Source organism: Diachasma alloeum, unplaced genomic scaffold (genome assembly GCF_001412515.2).
Source record: "Diachasma alloeum isolate Michigan unplaced genomic scaffold, Dall2.0 Dall_scaffold_00203, whole genome shotgun sequence".
Classification (NCBI taxonomy): domain Eukaryota; kingdom Metazoa; phylum Arthropoda; class Insecta; order Hymenoptera; family Braconidae; genus Diachasma; species Diachasma alloeum.
Genome location: NW_021680368.1, coordinates 1,585,103 through 1,611,481, shown reverse-complemented (window position 1 = coordinate 1,611,481; position 26,379 = coordinate 1,585,103). Strand labels below are relative to the sequence as shown.

The window sequence follows — 26,379 nt, the reverse complement described above, 5'->3', positions numbered from 1 at the left end:
TTAAGGCGGTTTTCATGAGTACAATCGCCTTGTGTCGCATTTTCATGAAGCCCGCCTAACAAATAAATAGAGAATTGAATGCCATTCTATGAAACATGATTAAACGAATCATAATTGTGCAAATCATTTAGGTCGGAGAAAAATAGAATAATTCTACTTTCTTAATATTGCGGTTACTAAGGTTTTCTTCGAGCAAAGTTGATTGGAATTAATAGTTAGAAATATGAGATTATCTCCCATTTTTGAAGTTAAGGATGGGAGAGCCTGAATGAGAGCCTGAAACCCTCTGCATGCGCAAAATTCTACTTTTCGTGTATCATGATGAGAAATAGGCTTCGACACTCGTGGGAAAAGTATTCTTTGACCCTTGGGAGGGCAGCACTCGCTTTCGGCGAGTATAGACACCTCTCTCGGGTCAAAAAACACTTTAAGACACTCGGATCGAAATATACTATTTTGACCAAGGGTCAAAGACCACTTTTCCCACGAGTATTAAACCCTATTTTTCATCACGATATGTGGAAAGTGGGATTTTGCGCATGCGGAGCGCGCGTAAAATTTTACTTTACGCACAAGTACTTGAATATCCTCAATAGGGAACTTGCATGAATTTTTTTCAATTGTCCAATCTCAAGTTTGAGACCTGAATACTCCACTTTTCATTCACAAACGTTTAAAACATTGCTCATTAATTAATAATTTCTTAATATTACTTGTTAAAAGTTGACGATTTCAAACGCTTGGAAATCGCTAATGACGTCACAAAGACGGTCAAGCGCCGGACCAATCGCAGACTGGCTTTAGCCGACCTAACCTAATCTTGAGGTGCGCCTCGGCCAATGGAGGACGACAACTCCCCACTCTCTTCTCTTTCGACCAATGAAGCGTCACCTGACCGTCTTCGCGACGCCATGACCGAACAATTGGCCTCGAAAACGACTGATTTTCAATTAATTATCACAAGACATCTAGACAATATTTCTCCACAATTTTCGCCGTTTAGTTATCTATATGTTACGAGAAATGTGTGAATAAGGGAATTAGAAAGAATTACCTTCATGTAAGTTCCCTATTGAAGATTTTGGAGGGAACGAGGCGATACGCACCGTCAGGCAGCGTCTGCTCGGCTCGGAATGCCTCGGGAGGTTTCGGAGAATGCGCAGACGGACTCCGCAGGCTGCGCGCGAGACGCCCGCCGTTCTGCGCGGGCGATTCAAATGATGAGACTTTGAAATTAATTAGAATGCCGTCAGTTCGTGGGAAACAATTATTCGAAGACTTGTTTCAATTTCTTTGACTGATTAATTGGTAATCAGAAGCACCGGAAGTTGTTACCGCAGCGCGGGAAATTGAAATAATCGTTTTTTTGACTGCAAACATGGCGGATGTTTGGAAAATGCGCGAGATGGGATTGATATTGATGATTGAGCGGGCACACCTGGGTCGGGTGTCATATAGCTGGCGGCACCTAACCTATCAGCTGTCACTGGCTCTTTGCGTGGACATCCGACTGTTCAATGACATCGCGACGTACTTTGACCGAAGGTTCATGATAATTCTGAAATACCTGCGGGGTGGACTGTGACGTGTAGTTGAGTGTATCAATTGATTTCCAGAATAATTCGATATGGGGAATAAATCGAGTCTGCTCCTGAGGGAGGAGGAAATAGCGCAGATACAGGAGGCGACTGGGTGTGAGTGTCAAATTGAAAATTATATTTTTGTTTTTGGAGAATTTAATGGGTGAGCAGCGGATGTTTGTGGTTTGGAAATTTTAAAATGCAGCTTTGTAATGAGGGAATCACATCAGTTTGCTCTACTCCACTCCGAAAATAGAATAGAAATTCACTGCAATAATTTCAGAATTTTGTTGATTAATTTTGGGGATTAATCAGTGCTGGAATAATGCAATGAGTGAAAGATTAGATTATTAAAATATTTTTATATTTGGTGGCGGATGGAATCAGCTCGATAACGTGGATTTACGATAGAATGTCAAAACAGCTTTTTGAGTTCAAGAAATTTCCTATAAAAGTCTCTTGAGATTCAACTAAAAATCGCTGGAATCATTCATGAGAGAATGAAAGGAATGAACTTAATGATTGAGTTGAATATGACATTTTTGGTAATTAGAAAATTGTTTCCTTAACTAATTTAAAGTGATAATAATTTTCACAAAAGGACCCCCAACATTTTAATTTAAACCCAGTAGAATGAAATTAATCAACTGTTCAAATAAAATATCTTCGCTAACTACAATAAGACAAGGGGGAAATAGCTATTGTATTGCGTATAGGAGAGGTTGGGGTAAAATGGACACTTTTGACTTTTTTAAAAATGTTGATGACGTGTTGAAATGTTGATGAAATTTAATCATTTTTTTTTTCAATACAAACAACAATTCTTTCCCTTTGTGATGAGCTTAAACTGATCTCAATTAATAAATTGTTTCTGAGTTATGAATAATTTTAAAAAAGTCTGAAGTGTCCGTTTTACCCCACCCTCCCCTACATTCGAGAAAAAGATTCAATTCCATCGATTCATTAGCGAATAGTTGAAGAAAAACTTGGTTACATACGAATACACATACGCACGCAAAAAATCCAGAACTTGAATTTGAAAGCTTCCACTGGGAAGCAAAAATGTAATTTCACTCGCGCGAATACTTGCAGTCACACCGAACCAGATAGAACGCCTCTACAGTCGCTTCACGAGTCTAGACCGCGGTGACTGTGGTACACTGTCGCGCGAAGATTTCCTGAGGATACCAGAATTAGCGATAAATCCACTCGGCGAGCGAATCGTCAACGCCTTCTTCGAAGAGAGCGGAAATGATCGAGTCAACTTTCTACAGTTTATGCAGGTGTTGGCGCTCTTCAGGCCCATCAAGAAGAACAGCACCAACAGACTGAACTCGAGACAGGAAAAATTACGATGTGAGTGGCACGGAGAAAGTCCACTGGCTTCCGTTCTACGGAAATTCACTCGTCAATTTACTTTTATTTATTACGGGTATTTACTTTCAGTTGCATTCAAGATGTACGATTTGGATAACGATGACATGATATCTAAGGACGAGTTGATGGCCATTTTACATATGATGGTTGGTGCTAACATCAGGTAATCAATTTTTTTCTGGATTTATATAATTATACTAGGGGGCTACGCCCCTCGTGACCCTTCATTTCTGACCCTCAATTTTAGTCTTAATTTCGAGTGCCAAATTTTCCTCACCAAAAGTCAATTTGTATTTTTATTATAATATAGAAAGATAATTATATAATTTCTATAATTAAGAAATTCTTTGTTTTGTTGTCCTTGTTTTTTGATTGAGGAATTGTCTCGAGAAGAGGGAATGCCAGAGGTTTTTTTCGATAATTCACTGATTAATAAAGTTGTCAATTTAACATTTATAAAAAATTTTGTCAACTACAAGAATTTTTCTCTGCAATCACTCATTATTAAGATAACTCCAGAATTAACTGATTTCGGAATTTAACTTCTGGAAGAAGTCATTGTATAATTATCTGGGTAATGAGTGATTTTATAAAAAATGCCTCGAGAGGTAAATCGACTTGTCTCATTCTTCTGATTTTGAAATTATCCCCATAATAAGTGACTTTAGGAAAAGATGTTAATGAAGTTCTTTGTAGGACATATTTTCAACTCCAAAAAGGTCTTGTCATTGAGATAATTCCACAATTAAAAAAGACGTCACAATCGCCTCATCACAATTAATTTGAATACAATTAATCAACTAATTGAATCATTTCTATTGATCAGTGAGGAGCAACTGTCGAGTATCGTAGAACGTACGATCCTAGAAGCTGACGAGAATGGAGACAACATGATATCATTCGATGAATTCTGCAAAGTCCTAGAGCGAACGGACGTCGAGCAGAAAATGTCCATACGATTTCTTAGCTAGATTGAATTACTCTAAACTAATGTAACTTAAATAATTGTGCATAGGATAAATTTTTGTAAATAGACCTTTAATTAATATTGTCCTCTCCAATAATTTCTAACTAATCCGACGCCATAATTGTAACTCAGCCCTCGGAAAAAAAATTGCATTGTTTTCTCCCCTTAAATTACTTACATAATTCTTACATTAATTTAATTTATTACAAACACAGCGATTGTGATTGAACAACTAATGAGTGAAAACATGTATTGAGAAATAAAAAAGATAACCAGTTTGAAAATTTATGATTTAATTACTCTCGCACTAGTGCTTGTGGTTACACCTTGGAAATGTGTCGTTAATCAGCAGACATTACGATAAAAAACGGAAATACGTGCCCATTCACTTATACACCAAATGCACAAGACAAATCAATTGCTTTACATATACATACTCGAATATATCATATAAAAGAAACAAAAAATCATGACAATTACCATTTACAATTATGTTATTAATTAATTCAGGGAATTATTAAATTTACTTTATTATTTTTTCCTATTCTATGGCTCAGGCTGTTGAGGACACAGCCAATTTCTTTAAATGTTCCATGAATACTTGGAGACTTACGTCGTCTGTCAGCACTGGAGCTCCACCCTCCTAAAAATTATAAAGATATTGATAAATAATGAGAAATTTGAGCAAATCAATCAACAGAATTGAGGGAGAATGAATCAAACAGATGTTAAATATGAAATTATCTCGAGAATGAGGCGTTCAACGAGAAAATGTAACGGAACATTTTTTGTAGAGAATTTAATTTCCTACAAAAAAGATCTTATGACATTTTCTCGGGAAAGTAACCGTTCTCGGGATAAATTCAGAATTAACAAAACGAAATCAGTAGCGAAGTGGTAAAGGGAGATAAGTCACTTTTGACTATTGACCAGTTCTCAATCAATATCTCGGAATCTAAGGGAGATAGCAAAATTTTTATTATAACCTTTTTTGTGGAGCCGACTGAGTGCTACAACAAATATAATTACGAAAATTTCGCTATCTCCCTTAGATTCGGAAATATTCATCAAAAACTCAACTGGGAGATAAGTCCACTTATCTCCGTTTACCACTTCACTACAGAAATTTTTTTCTGTTGAAAAAAATGATGAAATTATGTTTTTGTTATTTTAGAAAAATATTAAGGATTATTTTAAAAATCAGTGAGTGGATAAAAATATGTAAAAATGTTCGTGATGATTAGTAATGGTTAGTCAGTGATGAATCGTAGCAGAAGCGTTTTCATTGCCCCCAAGCCCCTCGAATGATTCTGATAAATAAGAAAATAAATAAGTAAAAAAAAAAAACAACTGAATAAAACACACCGCAGTGGGCATCGGCATCTGGTTCACAGGATCGTGATGAAAAAAAAAATTAATTGATTAAAAAAATGAAAAATAAAAAGGGTTATGAAAATTGCATTCACATTCGCATGTCAATGACGACGTGATGATTGAATGTTCATTCTCGATTGAAATGATGAAAGAGGAGTTCATCATCCTCATTATCATGAATTCAAGTCAATACTCGATAATTAAATTGTAAAAATGTGGCTGCATTCCATTGAATTCTGTTGCAAAGTGATTAAACGTGGGGAGTGAATTTTTCGTTTTTTGTGAACAGAGATCAGCAGCTGAATAATTTTTATTAATAAATAAAATGTAATAAATAATGTGATAAATTGAATAATCGAATTATCTCGATGGACTTGTCTCGATAAAATCATTGAATATGGAATTATCTCGATGGTGAGTGAGTTTACGAGGAAATGTCAGCAAACATTTTTTGTGGATAATTTTTGAGACTACAAAAAAGGCTTCTTGACATTTTCATTAAGAAAATGTCTTTTAAGATTTTTCTCCAATAAAAATGATTTAAATTTTTTTTTTAATTCTCTGTCCCATTCTAGTTTTACAAGACAATGTCGAAAGATATTTTTTGTAATTGCTTTTTAACATTTTTATTTCTACTTTACGTTTACGAAAAAATATTGAGACATTTTTTGTAATGATTTTTATGGGCAACAAAAATGGCTTCTTGACATTTTGTAGAAAAATATTTTGAGAAGTCTTTCAACTTTTCCATTCTCATTCTAGTTCCCCAAACAAAAATGTCATTTAGGATTTTTTTTTCTAGATAAATCATTTGAAAAATGTCTTGCAACAATCCCATTTTAATTTAAGCAAAAAATCTTGAGGCACTATTTGCAAAAAAATTGTGATTTACAAACAACGTTTTTTGCCAATTTCTAAAAAAATGCTTTTTAGAATTTTTTTATCTCGAAAAATTATTGGAAAAATGTTTTTCAACATTCTAATTTCCCTTCTAGTTTTCCAAAAAAATACAAAAATGGTTCCTTGACATTTTGCACAAAAATATTTTGAAAAAAATCTTTCAGCTTTTCCACTCCCACTCTAGTTCTAAAAAATGTCACTCAATTTTTTGCAGAGAATTCTGTGGACTACAAAAAAGACTTCTTGACATTTCCTCCAAAAATATCTTTTAAAAAATGTTTTTCTCGACAAATGATTTGAAAAATGTTTTTCAACTTTTCCATTCTCACTCTAGTTCTAAAAAATTCAAGAAAAGTTTCGTATAAATTTTTATGGACTACAAAAAATCCTGTACCATTTCCCCTAAACTCACTCCTCACCGAGACAAACCCCATTCACCAAAGAATCCTCCCCAACTAAAAATGTAAAAAAAAAAACAATAAATTAAAAAAAAAAACTTACCGCTCCATAAGCATACATATTGTTGTGCGTCTGACTAGGATTGACCTTGCTGAGCAAGAACCTAGCCTGGGACCCCCCTTGCTCCGTGTCAATATACCTGGGTGCTGGGAACCTCCCCCCAAGGATCTCCGCCGCATCGTCCACAGGAGCCGCCAGCAACTGCTTAAAATTCTCATACTCCGGTTGATCCTGGTACTTGAGCTGCCTCCACTGGGCAATAGTCTCCCCATGGAATATAAGAATTTGGAAGAACGTGTCCATGAGAAGGATCCTGTCAGGCTGAATGCTGGAGGTGTCCAGTAGAACAGGTTCTGGAGGTCCCCCAAACCCATAGCTGTACAGAATGGGCTGCACCATGATGAGGGAATTGGTGAGGTCCTCCCTCATGAGCATGTGCCTGTAGAAGCTAGTCTCGTCAGGAGAATTATTGAACACCTGGAGGAACTGCGATCTCCTGAGATGATACATGAACTGGGGATAGAGTGAAAAATTCTCAGCGAGTCTGAAACTGTTGGGATCGTCCTTCGAGTATTCCCCGAACTTCTGGCACAATCTTATCAACATTCTGTCGACCCAACGTAGCACATCGTTGCCATCGTCACCCTCAGCCCTGAAGACAGCTAGTCTGGACATCAAAACAGCCGCAGCCTCCTGATCAAAACCAGCTGAGATGTGGTGGAGGGAGGTGGAGGCGTCTGCCCAGTTCCTCGCCACCGTTGTCACTCGAATTCTCCTCTGTCCACTGCTGTGCTGATACTGCGTGATGAACTGAATGCAGCCTCTTCCTCCTTGGGGAATGGGTGCCGCGTGCTGATTAACTACTTCGAAGAATAAGGCTGTTGTGGTGGAGAGAGTTAACGAGCAGAACTTCCACTGGCAGGTGCCACCGAGGCCGACCTCTTGCTCACCGACGCTCGGACCTTTCACTCCGAGGGATACGCAGGGGCCGATGGCTCCAGATACCTTTGGTACAGGGAGAAGGGAATTCACATAATTTTGTTAATTTATTACGTCCAATTGAATTTAATATTCAATGCGATGTTAAAAACTCATAATATTCAATTTAATATTCAATTAATATTTGATTATTAATATTCATTATTGTTAATTAATAATAATTCGTGATTAATATTTAATTTAATATTCAATGCGATGTTGAAAACTCATAATATTCAGTTAATATTTGATTATTAGTATTCATTATTGTTAATTAATAATAATTCGTGATTAATATTTAATTTGAAATTCAATACTGTTGCCCACTACTCCAGTAATGGATGGGGGACGAGAGAGCAAAATGAACACTTTAGACTCTTTCTCTGTCAATGTTGAAATATTGTTCAATTGTTGAATAGAAATTTGATGAGAAAAAATGCAGAGAGAATGAGGATTTAGAGAGAAAGTTAATGACAATTTTCTTAAGAATATCTAAGTACTTTGGCTATTTTTTGTCGCTATACTTTTATACTTTTGTAGTCGAAAATCAGAGGTTTTATTTGATTTATAATAATGTTATTATTTAAACTTTGCAGGTCTGAATTTGAATCTCGATATTGATCCGTTAGAACATTTTTTTTAATCTAAAAAAACAATTAGAACGTTTACTTTCGAAGGAAAATTGATGAAGTAATTTAAAAATTGCAATTTTTGAAAATTACGAGCATTTTCTGTAAATAATTTTTAAACAATCATATTTAGAGTTTTATAGAAATTGATTTTATGCCTAAAAAAATTAGGTTTCCGAAAGTTTAAACAGTTTCAATTATTTATTTATGAGTGAAGAATATTGAAAAAATCATAATTCAGTGTAAAACGTAATTTGAATGTGGTCGACTACTCGTAATTTTTTTGAGTTCTCTCACGCAATTGAATTGTCAAAATTGATGATTAAAAATAATTGAATGGATATCCTTGTATCATGAAATTCTCTACAGAAAATATAATTTTACATTTTCCTCAACTCACTAATTCTCAAAATATTTACGATCTTTAACAATCATTGGTTCATTCTAAATTGTTAAAAAGGTCTGATTGAAATTTCTGGGGCATTTTTTGAAATTTTTATCACGTAACAGTTCTATTGAAATTCTCAAGGAATTTTACAATTGAAAAATCATAATTTGATAAAAAATCGATAGAAATTAGAAATTTCAGTGCAATTATTCCATGAGAACTAATGAAAATCATAAAAATTCAAAGTATACTATATATTTGTGTACTTCAATTAATTGAAAATTAACAGTAATTGGGTACTGAATATTGATTGGAAATTCAAACAAGTGGGATAATTCTTAGAATTCAAAATTTCAATTTTTGCCAAAAAAATATATTTCTTTAAATTTTCCTGATACCTATTAGTTTATACGTGATAATTGAATTAAAACATAAACTCCCCATTGATTCTTTCAATTGAAAAATTGACCATTTTCAAAAGAATTGATGTTTCTCGATTGAATATTAAACTTGCAATCAACTCCAAAAAAAACTCTTGAAATAGTTTCGAAAAAATTGAAATTCATCGTCCTCTACTGAATAAATCAGTCATCCCACCAATTACGTCATCGGCCATAGCGAATATTCTCTCCTCTCACCTTGAGTTCCCTAGACGTCTTGACCTCCAGAGTAGCATTGAAAGCCATCTTCAGATCCCCCTTGGCGTCCTTCGCGAAAACCCTCTGGAAAGTCTGCTTGAACAAGGACGAATTGAACGAATCCCCCATGACCATGTGTCCCCCAGTGGAATTGCAGCACATCCTCATCTCCAGGAGTCCCGTCTGATCGAGTGCACACGAGTAAATATCGATTATGTGGCCATTGGCAGCAGCCCTGACAGCCAGACTGTCGTAGTGCTTGGTGGCCTTCTTCATGTGTTTGGCATTATCCTTGTGAATGTCGTGATGAGACCTGATGGGCTGTCGAAGCTCATCGGTGACGACCTGTCCAGGCCCCTGGGAGCATGGCCCACCCACGAACAGCATGATCCTGGCTCCAGTATTGGCGTAACTGGCTTCCAGGAGGCCAGTGGCCACAGCCAGAGCCACTCCGGTGGATCTCAGGGGTCTTTTGCCCACTCCCACAGGCCAGGGGTCCCTCTGGAGCTCCCCCAGGAGGTCAGTCAGGCTCATGTCGCATTTGTGGACTGGCTGGAGGAATCTGTTGGCTGGAGGCAGAGGCTGAACGTTGGGATTCCTCTGTTGATTCATGTTCTGACCTGGGACTGGTCTCCCTATTCCCAGCATGTCCTGCACCTGTTTTGGTTGGAGATCCTTCGTCCCTCGGAATACGTAACTCTTGCTGCACCCCTCACAACCCAATTCGTGCACCTGGTGGAGGGAGAGACAGAAAAATTCTGGGTTTCATTGAATATTCGTTTTTTATTCTAAAATTAATTTATGAAGGAAGAGAAAGAGACTGTTTAAGAGAAAAAAAATGGTAGTGAGTGAAAAATCTGGGCTTTTATTACGAATTGAGTGGAAGTTTAAAATGATGGAATGATTATTCAAGTGGATTAAATTATTGAAAGGTTTTTAGGAATCGTTAATTAATTTCCTTCATTAATTGATATGAATTACATTGATATCAACCAATAATGCAACCATTATGACTCATCAGTTCCTCATCAATTGACATAACTTGCATCAATATTAACGAATAATGCAATAAGGAACCCCTCCAACTACTGTTAAAAATTTACTCAATTGTTCCCCAGCGATAAAAATAATGAAATAATAAAATAATAACATAATGACATAATAAAATAATGAAATAATGAAATAATAAAATAATAACATAATAATAAAATAACAATATGATAATAAATTAAAGGGAAAGACACTTTTTTAAGAGAAAAAAAAGGTTCCTGAATGAAAAACCCGGGCTTTTATTACGAATTGATTGGAAGTGTAAAATTATCGAATGATTATTCAAGTGTATTAAATTATTAAAAGGTTTTCAAGAATCGTTAATTACTTTTCTTCATTAATTGACATGAATTACATTGATATCAATCAATAATGCAACGATTACGACTCATCGCTCCCTCATCAATTAAAAAAATGCTTAATGATTGTTGAAGTAATTTAAAAAATCCAAACATCATTTACTTCATCATATCCATTATCAATTGACATAACTTGCATCAATATTAAGGAATAATGCAATAAGAACCCCTCCCACTACTGTTAAAAATTTACTCAATTGTTCCCCAGCGATAAAAATAATAACATAATGAAATAATAAAATAATAAAATAATAAAGGAGAAGATACTTTTTTAAGAGAAGAAAAATGTTCCTGAATGAAAAATCTGGGCTTTTATTACGAATTGAGTGGAAGTTTAAAATGATGGAATGATTATTCAAGTGGATTAAATTATTGAAAGGTTTTTAGGAATCGTTAATTAATTTCCTTCATTAATTGATATGAATTACATTGATATCAACCAATAATGCAACCATTATGACTCATCAGTTCCTCATCAATTGACATAACTTGCATCAATATTAACGAATAATGCAATAAGGAACCCCTCCAACTACTGTTAAAAATTTACTCAATTGTTCCCCAGCGATAAAAATAATGAAATAATAAAATAATAACATAATGACATAATAAAATAATGAAATAATGAAATAATAAAATAATAACATAATAATAAAATAACAATATGATAATAAATTAAAGGGAAAGACACTTTTTTAAGAGAAAAAAAAGGTTCCTGAATGAAAAACCCGGGCTTTTATTACGAATTGATTGGAAGTGTAAAATTATCGAATGATTATTCAAGTGTATTAAATTATTGAAAGGTTTTCAAGAATCGTTAATTACTTTTCTTCATTAATTGACATGAATTACATTGATATCAATCAATAATGCAACGATTACGACTCATCGCTCCCTCATCAATTAAAAAAATGCTTAATGATTGTTGAAGTAATTTAAAAAATCCAAACATCATTTACTTCATCATATCCATTATCAATTGACATAACTTGCATCAATATTAAGGAATAATGCAATAAGAACCCCTCCCACTACTGTTAAAAATTTACTCAATTGTTCCCCAGCGATAAAAATAATAACATAATGAAATAATAAAATAATAAAATAATAAAGGAGAAGATACTTTTTTAAGAGAAGAAAAATGTTCCTGAATGAAAAATCTGGGCTTTTATTACGAATTGAGTGGAAGTTTAAAATTATCGAATGATCATTCAAGTGTATTAAATTATTGAAAGGTTTTCGAGAATCGTTAATTACTTTTCTTCATTAATTGACATGAATTACATTGATATCAATCAATAATGCAACGATTACGACTCATCGCTCCCTCATCAATTAAAAAAATGCTTAATGATTGTTGAAGTAATTTAAAAAATCCAAACATCATTTACTTCATCATATCCATTATCAATTGACATAACTTGCATCAATATTAACAAATAATGCAATAAGAACCCCTCCCTACTGCCACTGCTGTCAAAAATTTACTTAATTCTTTCCCATCGATAAAAATAATAAAATAATAAAATATAAAAGAGTAAATGTTAATTTCTCACCTGCACCATCTTTCCAAAAGTAATCAATCCAATCAAAGCACTTGGTGGAAGTAGTGACAACGACATTTGGAGAGAGTCCTTGAGGGCCCCCAGCTCCTCCTCATCCAGACAAGTGTCCACCACCAGCAAAAAAATTGGAGGAAGACACTGGGCCCTGGTGATGATGTACTCGATCGTCGAGAACATGGGGATGAGCTCAGCTGGCTGGTGCTGCTCGCTGATGGCTGCGTACTGCGGTGGGAAGGGATTCCGTTGGAAGCAGAAGTTGCAGACCCAGAGTTTCGCCCTGTAGTCCACCTGGCAGAGAGGATTGAGGATCGCTCTGCAGGTGGACCTGGTGCAGAGGACTGGGTCGTACTGGATCGGGGGGAGGTCCAGGCGTTCCTTTATCGGTTGGTAGAGGGTCCCCAGGGGGACGACGAGGCGAGTGGCTTCCACTCGAGACGATGGCCACACGTTCCAGGTGAACCTGACACCGTCACGATCCTCATTTTGCTGGATGAAGTCCTCGTAGGTCGTCATCCTGAGAAGGTAATGGAGATTTTCATTAATTTTTCACTGATTTTTTTTATTAACAGGGATTCATTGGTTAGCGTGTTATATTTATGATAATATTATCGTTCATTGTAAAAATATGGAATTAATTGATTGATTAATTAATTGATTTTTTAATTGGCTAAAGTAATCTATTCAGTCACGTGTGTACTCTTTCGGGTTTTACATTCTGTTTCCCACCCCATATAAAAATATATAATACAATATCAAAGCATGAGAAAAAATACAATACAATAGATTAAGAAAATTGGCTAAAGTATTTTTATGGTATTTTTATCACATTTCCATTGGTTTTTTGATTGAAGAGAGTTAAATAGGGATGTTATATTAATTATCGTGTTATCAGACGTTATAACCATCATATTATGAATTGATTAATTAATTAATTGATTTTTTTACTGGATAAAGTCTTCGTAGAACGCCATCCTGAGAAGGTAATGGAGATTTTTATAAATTGTTAATCGGTTTTTTAATTGAAAAATATTTAATTATGATATTATATTCATGATAATTCTACCATGCATCCAAAATATTTCATTATTAATTGATTAATGAATTTTTTTTTATGTAATAAAGTCTTCGTGGGTTGTTATCCTCAGAAGAAAACCGAAGTTGTGATGTTTTTCACATTGAGGAAAAGTGAATAGGGTTATCATATTGCTGTTAACGTTATTATGCATTACAAATAGTGCATCATCCATTAATTAATTAATTATTTGATTTTTTAATCGGATAAAGTATTTTTATGAAATTATTATGACATTTCCATTGTTTTTTTAATTAAAGAAAATTAAATGGGGTGTTGTATCAATGATAATATCATCAGACGTTGTAAATATTATATTATTAATGAATTAATTAATTCATTATTTTTTTACTGAATAAAGTAATTGTTAAACGCCATCCTGAGAAGTTAACGAAGATTTTCATGAATTTTTCATGGGTTTCAAAATTTAAAAAAAATCAATGGGGATATATTTATAATAATTTCAATATGAATTATAAATTTCTTATCACTAAGTGACTGGTTGATTAATTTATTGATTTTTTTTTACTGGAAAAAGCTTTGCAGGTCGTCATCCAGACAAGAAACGAACTTTTTACGATTTTTTTTTTCAGAGTTTTTTACATCAAAGAGAATTAAACGTGGATATCGTATTTATGATAATATTATTATGCATTAGGAATATCGTATTATTGATTGATTAGTTGATTTTTTGATCTATTTTAATTGGAATTTTTGGAGCAGAATTGTTTCATTTTGTTAAGGATTTGCAGGTTAAAATAGTAAACTCACCTTTATCCGTGATTTTATGCACTGATCAGAGGTAATCGAAGACCAACTGTACACTAGACACTTTTGGAATTGATCGGTGGGGATTAAATCATTTTTTTGAGGATTTCATGAGGTTTTTGGAGTCGAGTGATGAGTGATTTCTGTGCAGCCGTCATCCGGGCCACGTCAGAGGGGATCAATTGAACAATTCCTCCTTATCGGCGAAAGTTTTCTATCTCTACACCTGAGAGATGGCGCTGATGTATTCTCAAGTGACCCTCAGGCTCTAAAAACCCTGAGGCAGCCCCCTGACCCTGAGGGGAGAAATATTTTCCTGAAAGTTTAAGAGGAAAAGAATTTTCAGGGGGTGGCGACTAAAATGGTCCCCATAAACGCACGGAAATTAATCCAACGAAAATAATTCATTAACCCAAGACAAAGCGAACGAAAAAACGAATGGTTTATTTAAATCCGGGGGATTTGAACTAACGATTAATCGAAAACATCGATTTTTCATACCTATGAAATAATGTTTTTATATAATTTCATACCATAGAATAATAATGTTGATTGATTGAGAATAAACAAAATATATATTTTTCAATAAAAACGAGAAAAAAAATTATTTTTAACAATTGTTTCTCCTCTGTAATGAGAAAAACATCAATTTTTTAAATAATCGATGTTTTTTCCTGAAAAATCGATTCATAACATCGATGTTTCTGGAAAACATCAATTGTTCGATAATCGATGTTTTTTATAACATCGCCCCTAGTTTGGGCATAAAAAATCAACGTTTGCGATTAATCGACAAATATCGACTTTTCATGCCCAAACATCGATGTTTTTCATCGATGTGTTCAACGGTCGATTAATCGATTTTCGTTTCTTTTTTCCAAACGTCGGTATTTGAACAAGCTAATAAAATTTTTTATTCTTCCATCGAACAATAAGGTTGATCAATTGAAAATTGAAAAAATAATAATTTATCCGCAATCAAAAGTGATTATTCTCTGGAGTATGTAATATGATTGTTTATATTCGAATCTTAGCGGGAAAGAGGGAAATTATTCGATTTCAGAATTGGAAATTCTCAAATCTCTCAATTATTCTAAAATTAATTCTGGCTAAGATCAATACATAATCAACAATTATCGAAGTTCTGCTAGAATTTATCTTGAATATCGATTTTCATGCGTAAAATGAGGGGAATTTCGTACTTATGGTTATCCTTCACTCATTCACACATTTTTCACTCCCCATCACACTACTGTAGACTGGATTCACTGTAGACTTGACCAGTCAGCGATCACCATTGCAGCCGGTAGGATCGCCTCATCCTGTCCTTCCTCTCACTTTTTTATCCACCTGTTGCTCAGTCCCCCATTAGAGATAAATACAAATAAATTGGGGGAGAAATCTTATCAATAAATCGAGGCCCAACAAGACATAACAGAAAAAGGTAAATTAAAAGATATTTTTATCCAATAATTTTACACTACATGCCCGTTTACTTCCCTTTCTATTTTGTATTGTCGATTTTTAATTTACGAAAGATGATTTTGGTTATTCATAGTGCGATAGAATCAATTAGAATTTATAATGCGTTATGAGTCTCTTACTACGAACTGGAGGACGAGCGTAATAATTAATACTGAATTGAATGAACGGGTGAAGAATCGGTAGCCGAGACAGAGTCGTGAGCCTCTGGGAATTTCATAATACCGTTAGGGCCAGTCGTCGCCTCTCCTTTGGGTTTACGTCGTTACCCTCTTATTATCATCGAAAATAAGCGGCTTTTTAATGTAGTTGTGGATAAATTCTGTAGCGAAGCGGTAAATTGTAATGAAATAAAAATTTCAACATTTCTGCCACTTGCGATTTGGAAGAAATTCTTTTATTACTCTATATGAACATTGAATAAAAGTATTAGAATATTAGACAACAGGAGGGAAATGATGAGGAATATGGAAATTTAATAAATTGCTCTGATGAGGAGTGGATGTGCCACTTGAAACGTTGGCAAATTAGTGGAAGTTTATAGTCTATAGAAAAGGTCAATAGAACTCGATTTTTCTTCACAACTTATTCTATTGAGGTATTTTATGTTGTGGAGAAGATTTTGACCGAATTTTTTAAATTGTTTCGTAGTTATTTTACATAAAATTTCCTCAAATTATCTAAATTTAATTAATTCTACTTTTCTTTGCTCTTCAACAAGAAAATCAAACAAAAAAACTTGGAAAAGTTGAGCCGATGAAATTCTGTAGAAAATAACAAAAGAAACAAAAGAAATTGTATCGAAAAATCAAATTCTTTTGACTTTTTGTCGCTAAGTAGTTCTTGAAATTTTTTCATACGTGATAGGTAATCAAAATCGCCTGCATTGTGATGTTATAATGCTTGAAATTAAAGAAAAACCGCTAGGTCCAGTCGTTGCGTCTTCTCTTTGGAAAGACATTCTTATGATTCTCAAAATCGAACGGTTTTTAAATGTAGTTCTGAGCGCATTCCGTATAACAAAGTGGTAATTTGGGATGAGTGGATTTCAACATTCCTGGGAGCACGTCTAAATATTTTCCGTCAAAAAAACTTCGTCATAAAAACTCGGTTTTTTGAACTTTTGCGATTACAACGTTTGTCATAAAAAACTCTTTCAAAAACAACTTCTGTACAAATAACTTTGTTAAAAACCCGAATATTTTTTTGTATTTTTCCGTTTTTATTTCTATTCGGAGAGATTGGGCTGTACATGAAATATTTGAAAGGAGTTGCTCTGAATATCACCCTTTAATTGCATAATTTTTTTTTGTCTACCACTCATTTATTTTGTTAATAATGTTTCGTTCAATTTCATTGATAGTCGTTGGTTTTTTTCTTTCATCATTGATTATTTTTCAGGTGGTTTTTTGAGTTGTTTTTTTCATGGAATTTTTTATGAGAGAAGTTGTTTTTGGGTTGGGTTTATTTAACGAAGGTTTTTTGTAATCAAGTTTTTTTGACGGAAAATATTTAGACATGGACCCAACATTCCTGTTAATCATCGGTTTATCTCCGAGTCGAAGAATTATACAGAGAGATGTGAGGATATAGTTTTTTGGAGAGATTGTTCCGGGAAAATGTTGAGTATCACGTGACGGTGAATGCGGCAATTCTATTGGTCATAATTGTGATTGGAAAAATAATCGAGGTGATTCCCGAATGGTCCAATCTAACGAGATCAGTCTTCTTACTTTCACATTTTCGTTGATTAAGCAATTATCTCGGAAATGTATGGTTATACAAAAAAATATAATGTTTTTTTAGTTGAAAATCCAGCTCCCAACACTCTATACCGTATTTTTCAACTCATATTTTAACCCTATTTTTCTCGTCTTTATCGTTTGATCGTCGTTCTGATCCGTATTTTTTTACCCTCGGATTTTAGTTTCCAATCTCACTTTACCGTACTGATTTCATATCGCCAAGATTTGAATTGTATAATAAAAAAGATATTTCAATCCTCATTCATTACCTCAATAAAATTCTCTCTCAAAATTTATGAACCCCAGTTATGAAAAAAAATATAATAATTTTTCTGACTGAAAATCGAACTCCCAACACTCTTTACCCTTATTTTTTACCTTTAGATCTCATTTTCCAATCTCAATTTGCCGTTTTGATTCCTTTTCGCCAGGAGTCGATTTGAATTTGTATAATATAAGAGGAATTGTTCAAACTTCCTTCATTAACTCACTAGAATCTTCTCCTGAAATTTATGAACCCCAGTTGTAACAAGAATATCATTTTTCTACGAAAAATCCAATTTGCAAGCCTCTTTACATTTGTTTGCCCTTAGAATTTCAGTTTCCAATCTCTATTTCCCATTTTGATTCCACATCGCCAGGACTGGATTTGAATTTGCATAATACATGAGAAATTTTTCAATCCTCACTCATTATCTCACCAAAATTCTCTCAAAATTTACGAACGCCTCTTATAAAAAAAATATAATAATTTTTCTGACTGAAAATCGAACTCCCAACACTCTTTACCCTTATTTTTTACCTTTAGATCTCATTTTCCAATCTCAATTTGCCGTTTTGATTCCTTTTCGCCAGGAGTCGATTTGAATTTGTATAATATAAGAGGAATTGTTCAAACTTCCGTCATTAACTCACTAGAATCTTCTCCTGAAATTTATGAGCCCCAGTTGTAACAAGAATATCATTTTTCTACGAAAAATCCAATTTGCAAGCCTCTTTACATTTGTTTGCCCTTAGAATTTCAGTTTCCAATCTCTATTTCCCATTTTGATTCCATATCGCCAGGACTGGATTTGAATTTGCATAATACATGAGAAATTTTTCAATCCTCACTCATTATCTCACCAAAATTCTCTCAAAATTTACGAACGCCTCTTATAAAAAAAATATAATAATTTTTCTGACTGAAAATCGAACTCCCAACACTCTTTACCCTTATTTTTTACCTTTAGATCTCATTTTCCAATCTCAATTTGCCGTTTTGATTCCTTTTCGCCAGGAGTCGATTTGAATTTGTATAATATAAGAGGAATTGTTCAAACTTCCGTCATTAACTCACTAGAATCTTCTCCTGAAATTTATGAGCCCCAGTTGTAACAAGAATATCATTTTTCTACGAAAAATCCAATTTGCAAGCCTCTTTACATTTGTTTGCCCTTAGAATTTCAGTTTCCAATCTCTATTTCCCATTTTGATTCCACATCGCCAGGACTGGATTTGAATTTGCATAATACATGAGAAATTTTTCAATCCTCACTCATTATCTCACCAAAATTCTCTCAAAATTTACGAACGCCTCTTATAAAAAAAATATAATAATTTTTCTGACTGAAAATCGAACTCCCAACACTCTTTACCCTTATTTTTTACCTTTAGATCTCATTTTCCAATCTCAATTTGCCGTTTTGATTCCTTTTCGCCAGGAGTCGATTTGAATTTGTATAATATAAGAGGAATTGTTCAAACTTCCTTCATTAACTCACTAGAATCTTCTCCTGAAATTTATGAACCCCAGTTGTAACAAGAATATCATTTTTCTACGAAAAATCCAATTTGCAAGCCTCTTTACATTTGTTTGCCCTTAGAATTTCAGTTTCCAATCTCTATTTCTCATTTTGATTCCACATCGCCAGGACTGGATTTGAATTTGCATAATACATGAGAAATTTTTCAATCCTCACTCATTATCTCACCAAAATTCTCTCAAAATTTACGAACGCCTCTTATAAAAAAAATATAATAATTTTTCTGACTGAAAATCGAACTCCCAACACTCTTTACCCTTATTTTTTACCTTTAGATCTCATTTTCCAATCTCAATTTGCCGTTTTGATTCCTTTTCGCCAGGAGTCGATTTGAATTTGTATAATATAAGAGGAATTGTTCAAACTTCCGTCATTAACTCACTAGAATCCTCTCCTGAAATTTACGAAACCAGTTGTAACAAGAATATCATTTTTCTACGAAAAATCCAATTTGCAAGCCTCTTTACATTTGTTTGCCCTTAGAATTTCAGTTTCCACTCTCTATTTCCCATTTTGATTCCATATCGCCAGGACTGGATGTGAATTTGTATAATAAAAAAGACATTTCTCAATCCTCACTCATTATCTCACCAAAATTCTCTCAAAATTTACGAACCCAGCCCCCACACCCCCGAACTACCAAAATTTGAATAATCTCCTCCTCCTCTTACGGCTATCCTCTCTCGCAGCGTATTTCGCAACAATCCTCGACCCTGAGACGCTCCCCCGATTGTGCAACACCAAGAATCTCCGCAAATAGCCTCCTCTCTAAACCCACCTCGCACCTATTTCCAGGAATCCGCAGCAGTCCCGAGCCTTTCAACACCTCAGCAATGTCCCAACCCTGGAAAACGGTGTTCGTGACGGGTGGAGCAGGTTACATCGCCTCCCACTGCATCGTCGAGCTCCTCTCCTCCGGCTACGAGGTCATCGCCATCGACAACTTCTCCAACAGCGTCTCCTCCTCGGGAACATCCGCGGCCCTCACGCGGGTCGAGCAAATAACCGGAAAAACGATTCAGTTCTACAACTGCGACCTGACGAATCGCGAGCACCTGAACGAAGTCTTCAAGAGCCACAAGATCGACTGCGTCATCCACTTCGCGGCGATAAAGGCAGTCGGGGAGTCCATGCAGGTGCCCCTCCACTACTACAGGAACAACGTCATAGGGGCGATAAACCTCCTGGAGGTGATGAAGGCCTCGGGCTGTTTTCAGCTCGTCTTCTCGAGCTCCTGCACGGTTTATGGAGAACCTGACAACCTCCCGATCACCGAGGACCACCCCGTGGGGAACATAACAAACGTCTACGGGAGGACGAAGTACTTCATCGAGGAGATGCTCAAGGACATCTCCAAGGCGGAGAAGACCTGGAACATCATCTGCCTGAGGTACTTCAACCCAGTGGGGGCTCATCCCAGTGGACTAATCGGAGAGGACCCGACGAAACCCTTCACCAACCTCATGCCATTCATCGCGCAAGTCGCCTTGAGACACAAAAACGAGTTGACCATCTTCGGGGGAGACTACCCAACGCCCGATGGCACTGGTATTCGAGATTACATTCATGTGGTGGATCTGGCCGGGGGACATGTGGCGGCACTGGCAGCTCTGCAGAAGAGCCACGAAAGGCTGAGGGTTTATAATTTGGGGACTGGGAAGGGGGTCTCCGTGCTGGAGCTGATCAAGACCTTCGAGAGGGTCACGGGGACGAGTGTTCCTTATGTCATCCAGGAGAGGAGGGAAGGGGACATTGTCAGCATGTGGGCAAACGCGGATCTGGCGAGGGAGGAGCTCGGGTGGACGAGCAAGCTCACGGTCGAGGACATGTGCAGGGACTTCTGGAAGTGGCAGACTATGAATCCTTATGGGTATAGGGGGGCTGTCAATGGAAGGGCTAAGCATGATGAGCTGAGTCAGGATGATTGAAGGGGGTTTAAGGTGATGGGGAGGGAGGGGATTAAATTAAGTTTGTAATAGTTGATTAATGACAGTAATTTAAAAATTTAGTGGAGTGGGAAAGCGAGAGAAGTTGAATTCAACTCGTGGTCAGTTTTTAGAAAATATTTCGGTTTTGTTAAGCTCCTGAACAGTCTGGAGAATTGACCTCTCAGTCACGGGTGATCCCCGTGGGGAACATAACAAACGTCTACGGGAAGTCGAAGTACTTCATCGAGGAGATGCTCAAGGACATCTCCAAGGCGGAGAAGACCTGGAACTTCATCCGTCTGAGATACTTCAACCCAGTCGAGTTGTTGCCGACACTTGGTTATTTGTTTATTTCGTTATCTCCCTTAAGTAAGAAAATATCATGTGAAAGCCCTGAATTTGAAAAAATGAAGAATAGAAGAAGTAATTTCTTTCCATGAGTTTTTGAAAAGTATTTTTAATATTGAATAGAGAGATATTCTATAAAAATCTTGAGCATTAAAAAACGATTGAGTCAAATGATCAAATGATGATTCGTACCGATTGATGATGATGGTTTTTGCTTGTTTGAATGAATATCATCAGAATATTTAAAATGTAGGCAACATTTAGACTAAGTAAAGTCCGTCCAAATGATTCTGTTTATGAAAATTAAGTTTATTACCTTAGAATAAATTATAAAAATGGGCCAGTAATGTGAGATTATTCGATTGTTACGATCTTGACTAGAATTCGTAATAAATCTTTCTGTTCTGTATCCAAGAACTTCCATAAATCATTCTCGAGGGCGAGGAGAGAGTAGTTGTCCTTAGATTGGCAGGCGAGAACTAGGGACTGGAGTAGGATGAATTCATCTTCACTCATGTGTGTATCTAAAAAACAATAAATTTAATTGATTGATTCATTGATTAATCGATCAATTGATTAATTAATTAATAAATAAATTTATTAACCAATTAATTGACAAAGGGAAAATTGTGGTGAAGTGGTGAAACGTAATGTAAAGTCAAAATTAAAATTATTTGTAATCAGACATTAATTACAAAAAAAATGTCTTCGCCATTGAAACTCGTAGAATCACTGATCATCGAGATAATTAAATATTTAGATTAATTCTACGTAAACGAATTCAGTATTTTGATTTGGAAAATCAACTTGTCCTGCTACGTTTCACAAATCTCCTACAGATTTTATTCACAAAGAGTCTTTACTTGCACTCCAATTATCCTCAATCGACGTGAATCTCTCCAACACCTCAGAGAGCCCCGGAGATAATCTCTGAACAGTCAACTGTTGGATCAAAATTAACAGCAGTCGATTGATCTCAATTTTACGTATGAAAATTCTGTAATGAGCGGAGTGATTCGAGGCCACTGAGGACTCCAGGAGGTCCATGAATTCGCTGCTCAGATTCAACGCCGAAGAATAATCCCCTAAAAATATAAAAGAATAAATAAATTGCATTTTCGATGAATTTTTTTTTTGTTTTAAATGAGGGGGGAGCGACCCTTTAGAATTGAGGATCAAACTCTCTTGATGGGCAAACCACTTATGAACAGGGATGGCCATCAATATTAATTTTTTCAATGTTGAAAGGATTTTCTGGCTTACATAAATCAAAGTTTAAATATACTAATAGAAATTTAAAATTAGGAAAATAATTAATAACGTAAATTTCCAATTGATGATGAATTAAATATTTAAAAGTATGGAAACATAAATTTTCTATTAAGGCCCGGGTGCATCATGTAGAAATTCCCAAAAATTATGACAGAATGGTAAAAAAAATAGAAAAAATTCGGAACTTTTTTCAAAGAGCCTTTTCCGAAATAAATGTCTCTGTGCAGTGTGGGAAAAGATTTGCGAAATCAGTCTTCCCCCTGCATGATATTGGGTGACAGGCCGCCATTTGTCCCCGTAAATCAGATACATTTTTCAATTTCTTGTTATTCACCTTATTCTGAATATAAATTAAAAATGCTCTTTGAAAAAATTAAGAATTTTTTCTACTTTTTTTTGATTATTCATTCATAATTTCTCAAAACTTCTGCATGATGCAGGACTTAATTGCCAATTTCAGATGACGAAAGATGAAAAAAAAAGCGAGATAACGTTCGAAAGATAGTGCACCCGGGCCTTAATGAATTTCTTTTCCCCTCAAAATGGCTGAGCTACCTTGTTTAATGTAATAAGACATCAGCAAATCAAATGCTTGAGCAGTTGGAAATATCCCAATGGATTTCTTCACGAGTTGTCCAGCCGCTGGAGTTGGCCCGAGGGCCATTGCCAGCTCCAGCATCGAGCCAGCAGCAGTGGAATTGAACTCAGGAGCATTCTGACACGCTTGAAGTGCCTCACTGAAGCAACTGGTGGCCGCCTGAAAGTTCTCCTGACCCAACGAGGGACATCCAATGCTCCAGTTCTGCTTGTCAGCCGCTAGAAAATGCCTTCCTGCTCTCAATAAATTATTTATCTCTGATTCTGTGTCTCCAAGGGTGTGGTAGCAACGTCCCACTGATGTCAAGCAGAGGCCTGCGTACTGCCAAGCCTCTTCCTGCTCACAATGAAGTGCTAATGAGTCTGGGGGTAAAAAATTAGTAATGAGTTTACTGGATGCGGTGATTATAGAATGATCGGATGTCATTTCTTGGTAATTAAGACTCTTGAGGACTTACTGAATTGCTCACTGGCTTCTGTTATGTTTGGATTCCTCAGAAATCTCCTGAAGATGTAGATTATCAGAAGAGATTGGTGGAATCAATTGAGTAATGTTCATTTGATGGATTTAATGACAGACATTCAGTGAAATTATGCAATGGGAAAAGTCAGTGGAGAAGTGATAAACGGTTTATGTCAAGTTAGAAATCTACTGAGTTTTTGAACAGATATTTGTTTATTTATTCTGTTGGGATTTTTTCTGCAAGAATTCTTGGGCGTGAATTTTCCAATTTTTTTTCCCAGATTTTGTTTTGAGAAACAAATTAAAATACTGCGGAAAAAACTTATAAAAATAGAAAATTTACAGCCGAGAATTTTCTATAGAAAAATCAAAATCATTGACTTTTTTCTATCAAATATCTCTTGACCAAATGAGGGGGTAAAGTTGCATGAATTTTTATAGAAATGACGTAAAAAATAGAATTTTCAATATAATTCTAATAAAACTTCAAGAGAATTCTTATAGAATTCCAATGAAAATTCAGTAGAACTTGTTAGAAGAAGATCTAGATTTTTCTATTGAAGCAGTATGAATAAACTCCAGTTGAGTCGTTGAGTGTAACGAGGAAAAATCAATTCAAAACGCCAAAAAAAAATCATTCATCATTGATTATTTTTTTCCATGAATTATAACTTTAACGAGTGGAAAAAATTGATTCATGAAATTCTCCTTCAATTATTTTATTAAACAATAGTCTCCCGTTGCACGAATCCGTTTCGATAGTGCACGTCACTCCGAGCACGCAGAAACATAAATTATTTATTAAAAACGTTTAACACTGACGATGATTTTTATATTGAGCATAGAATTTTGATTTATTTTTTAATGATTTTTTTACATTTTTTCTAGATTTTAATCTTCTCCCCAAAATCGAAAATTTCATTTTCTCGTAAGACTGTTATTTTTGCGTTTCTAAAGTAATTATTATTAATAATACTAAACTGTCGATTGAGGACAATCTCAACCAGAATGTGTATTTTCATATTAATTCTCGTTTAGAATTTATTTCAGATTTTCACGTATGAAAAAATTTCATAGAAAAATCTGACGAATTCGCTAGACAATTCTAATGGATTTCTATTGAACTTTCTATTAGTTTATGGCCGGTTTCTATTGAAATGTTCAATAGAATCTGATTTTTACACAACTTTTTATACAACTTATCTATTGAGATATTTTCTATAGAATTTCCTCGACTGAAATTTTCAAAGTTTTTTTTGTTTGATGAAAAGTTTGAAAGATTTCGTTTCTTGACGAAAAGAAAAGAAAAATAGAATGAAAAAAAAATTAGAGAATTTGAGCCGAAAAAATTCTATAAAAAATATAGAATTCGATTGAATTTTTTTCGTGCATGTTAATCTTCAAAATTCAAGTTATCTTTATTACTTTAAATTATACAATTCGTGAACTTGAATATGCACGACTTAACGAGTCAACTAATTAATTAATGAATAAAACTCACTTTTTTAACTTGTTGTTGATGCTGTGATACTTAATCAGAAAGTGATTATTCTGCCTCAGATCCGTGTTATCCAGCAAATTATCCATTATTTATGATTTTTTCACACTTCACAGGGCTAACCTCATTGTTGCTCCAACAAGTTACTCCAGAGCCATGGTTCGACCTCAATTTAATTCATCGGTAATAAATATATAAATCAATGTAGTGTTTAGTCGGTCTGAAAGCTCAATGTCACGGTGGGTACGCGGATCATCGAGTTATCAAGGACATGATAACAATTTATTCGATATAAGTCCGGCTATCGATTCGGTGTTGCTTCGGAATATTTCCGTATCGATTCGGCGGGAGAGCGTCGCGGGAGGGCACGTGACTCGTTCAAATATCCCAACAATCAGACAAGTTTAAATTAAATTTCATTACTAAATTACACTGTTTTTTACCGACGTAATTTACGTAAATTCTCTCGACGGGAGTTTTACATTTTTTACATCACTGTGAAAAGCTTGCAATTTTCGATTACTAGATGTTTCATTTTATTCAGACTGACGAAAACGCAGCACTGGACACATAAATACCATAAAAAATAGTATATTATGTCCCGAGGACAGATAAACCGCGAATTTTAACTTCACTCTGTTCGATTAGAACGCGGTTCTCGGTACTTGGGGCATAAAATATTACTTTATGTCCCTAGGACCATAAAACCGCGATTCTAACGTGCTCATGAGGGTCAGAGGAAGGGTTATAAGGGTGAGAATAAGAGTCATGAGGTTAAGAATCAGGTTGATGAGGGTCTGAATAAGGGTCATGAGGGTCAGAGAAAGGGTTATAAGGGTCATGAGGTTCAGAATCAGGTTGATGAGGGTCAGAATAAGGGTCATATGGGTCAGCTTAAGGGTCAGAGAAAGGGTTATAAGGGTCAGAATAGGGGTCATGAGGTTCAGAATCAGGTTTATGAGGGTCAGAATAAGGGTCATATGGGTCAGGTTAAGGGTCACAGAATAAGGGTCAGAATGAGGATCACGAGGGTCAGATTAAGGGTCACAGGGATCAGATTAAAGGTCGCGAAGGATATAATGAGGTTCAGAATCAGGTTGATGAGGGTCAGAATAAGGGTCATATGGGTCAGCTTAA

At 35.2% G+C, this 26,379-nt stretch overlaps 4 protein-coding genes across 5 annotated transcripts; 2 read left to right on the top strand and 2 right to left on the bottom strand.

Moving 5' to 3' along the window:
• The first annotated feature begins 1,474 nt into the window (after window positions 1-1,474).
• LOC107036091 (calcineurin B homologous protein 1) lies at window positions 1,475-4,208 on the top strand. The gene is made up of 4 exons (XM_015253830.1): window positions 1,475-1,694; window positions 2,673-2,936; window positions 3,027-3,120; window positions 3,784-4,208. The coding sequence occupies exons 1-4, from the start codon at window positions 1,628-1,630 to the stop codon at window positions 3,926-3,928; spliced, it is 570 nt and encodes a 189-aa protein (XP_015109316.1). The 5' UTR covers window positions 1,475-1,627; the 3' UTR covers window positions 3,929-4,208.
• On the bottom strand, window positions 4,201-14,276 carry LOC107036090 (protein transport protein Sec23A). Of its 2 annotated transcripts, XM_015253828.1 has the most exons (6): window positions 14,108-14,276; window positions 12,256-12,778; window positions 9,291-10,022; window positions 6,700-7,662; window positions 5,290-5,307; window positions 4,201-4,567 (listed from the first exon to the last, which is right to left on the bottom strand). In XM_015253828.1, the coding sequence occupies exons 2-6, from the start codon at window positions 12,775-12,777 to the stop codon at window positions 4,478-4,480; spliced, it is 2,325 nt and encodes a 774-aa protein (XP_015109314.1). In that variant the 5' UTR covers window position 12,778; window positions 14,108-14,276; the 3' UTR covers window positions 4,201-4,477. The 2 variants fall into 2 exon arrangements, with proteins under 2 accessions (XP_015109314.1, XP_015109315.1); XM_015253829.1 differs by lacking the exon at window positions 5,290-5,307.
• Window positions 14,277-15,385: 1,109 nt separating this feature from the next.
• On the top strand, window positions 15,386-22,482 carry LOC107035981 (UDP-glucose 4-epimerase). Its single transcript, XM_015253654.2, has 2 exons — window positions 15,386-15,548; window positions 19,932-22,482. The coding sequence occupies exon 2, from the start codon at window positions 19,970-19,972 to the stop codon at window positions 21,062-21,064; it is 1,095 nt and encodes a 364-aa protein (XP_015109140.1). The 5' UTR covers window positions 15,386-15,548; window positions 19,932-19,969; the 3' UTR covers window positions 21,065-22,482.
• LOC107035982 (factor VIII intron 22 protein) lies at window positions 21,701-25,554 on the bottom strand. The gene is made up of 5 exons (XM_015253655.1): window positions 25,246-25,554; window positions 23,740-23,786; window positions 23,240-23,644; window positions 22,276-22,497; window positions 21,701-21,936 (listed from the first exon to the last, which is right to left on the bottom strand). Exons 1-5 carry the CDS (start codon window positions 25,329-25,331, stop codon window positions 21,767-21,769), a joined length of 930 nt encoding a protein of 309 aa, XP_015109141.1. The 5' UTR covers window positions 25,332-25,554; the 3' UTR covers window positions 21,701-21,766.
• Window positions 25,555-26,379: the final 825 nt, after the last annotated feature.

Bases quoted from the DNA above. Each gene is read 5' to 3' on its own strand.
- LOC107036091 (XM_015253830.1), top strand. From the start codon at position 1,628: ATGGGGAATAAATCGAGTCTGCTCCTGAGGGAGGAGGAAATAGCGCAG. The intron at 1,695-2,672 runs GTGAGTGTCAAA...GAATACTTGCAG, and splicing joins GATACAGGAGGCGACTGGGT to TCACACCGAACCAGATAGAA. The intron at 2,937-3,026 runs GTGAGTGGCACG...ATTTACTTTCAG, and splicing joins GAGACAGGAAAAATTACGAT to TTGCATTCAAGATGTACGAT.
- LOC107036090 (XM_015253828.1), bottom strand. From the start codon at position 12,777: ATGACGACCTACGAGGACTTCATCCAGCAAAATGAGGATCGTGACGGT. The intron at 10,023-12,255 runs GTGAGAAATTAA...TCCCTCCACCAG, and splicing joins CTTTTGGAAAGATGGTGCAG to GTGCACGAATTGGGTTGTGA. The intron at 7,663-9,290 runs GTGAGAGGAGAG...CCTGTACCAAAG, and splicing joins AGACGTCTAGGGAACTCAAG to GTATCTGGAGCCATCGGCCC.
- LOC107035981 (XM_015253654.2), top strand. From the start codon at position 19,970: ATGTCCCAACCCTGGAAAACGGTGTTCGTGACGGGTGGAGCAGGTTAC.
- LOC107035982 (XM_015253655.1), bottom strand. From the start codon at position 25,331: ATGGATAATTTGCTGGATAACACGGATCTGAGGCAGAATAATCACTTT. The intron at 22,498-23,239 runs GTAGCTCAGCCA...TTATATTTTTAG, and splicing joins GTCTTATTACATTAAACAAG to GGGATTATTCTTCGGCGTTG. The intron at 21,937-22,275 runs GTAAAGACTCTT...ATTGTTTTTTAG, and splicing joins TGAGGATAATTGGAGTGCAA to ATACACACATGAGTGAAGAT.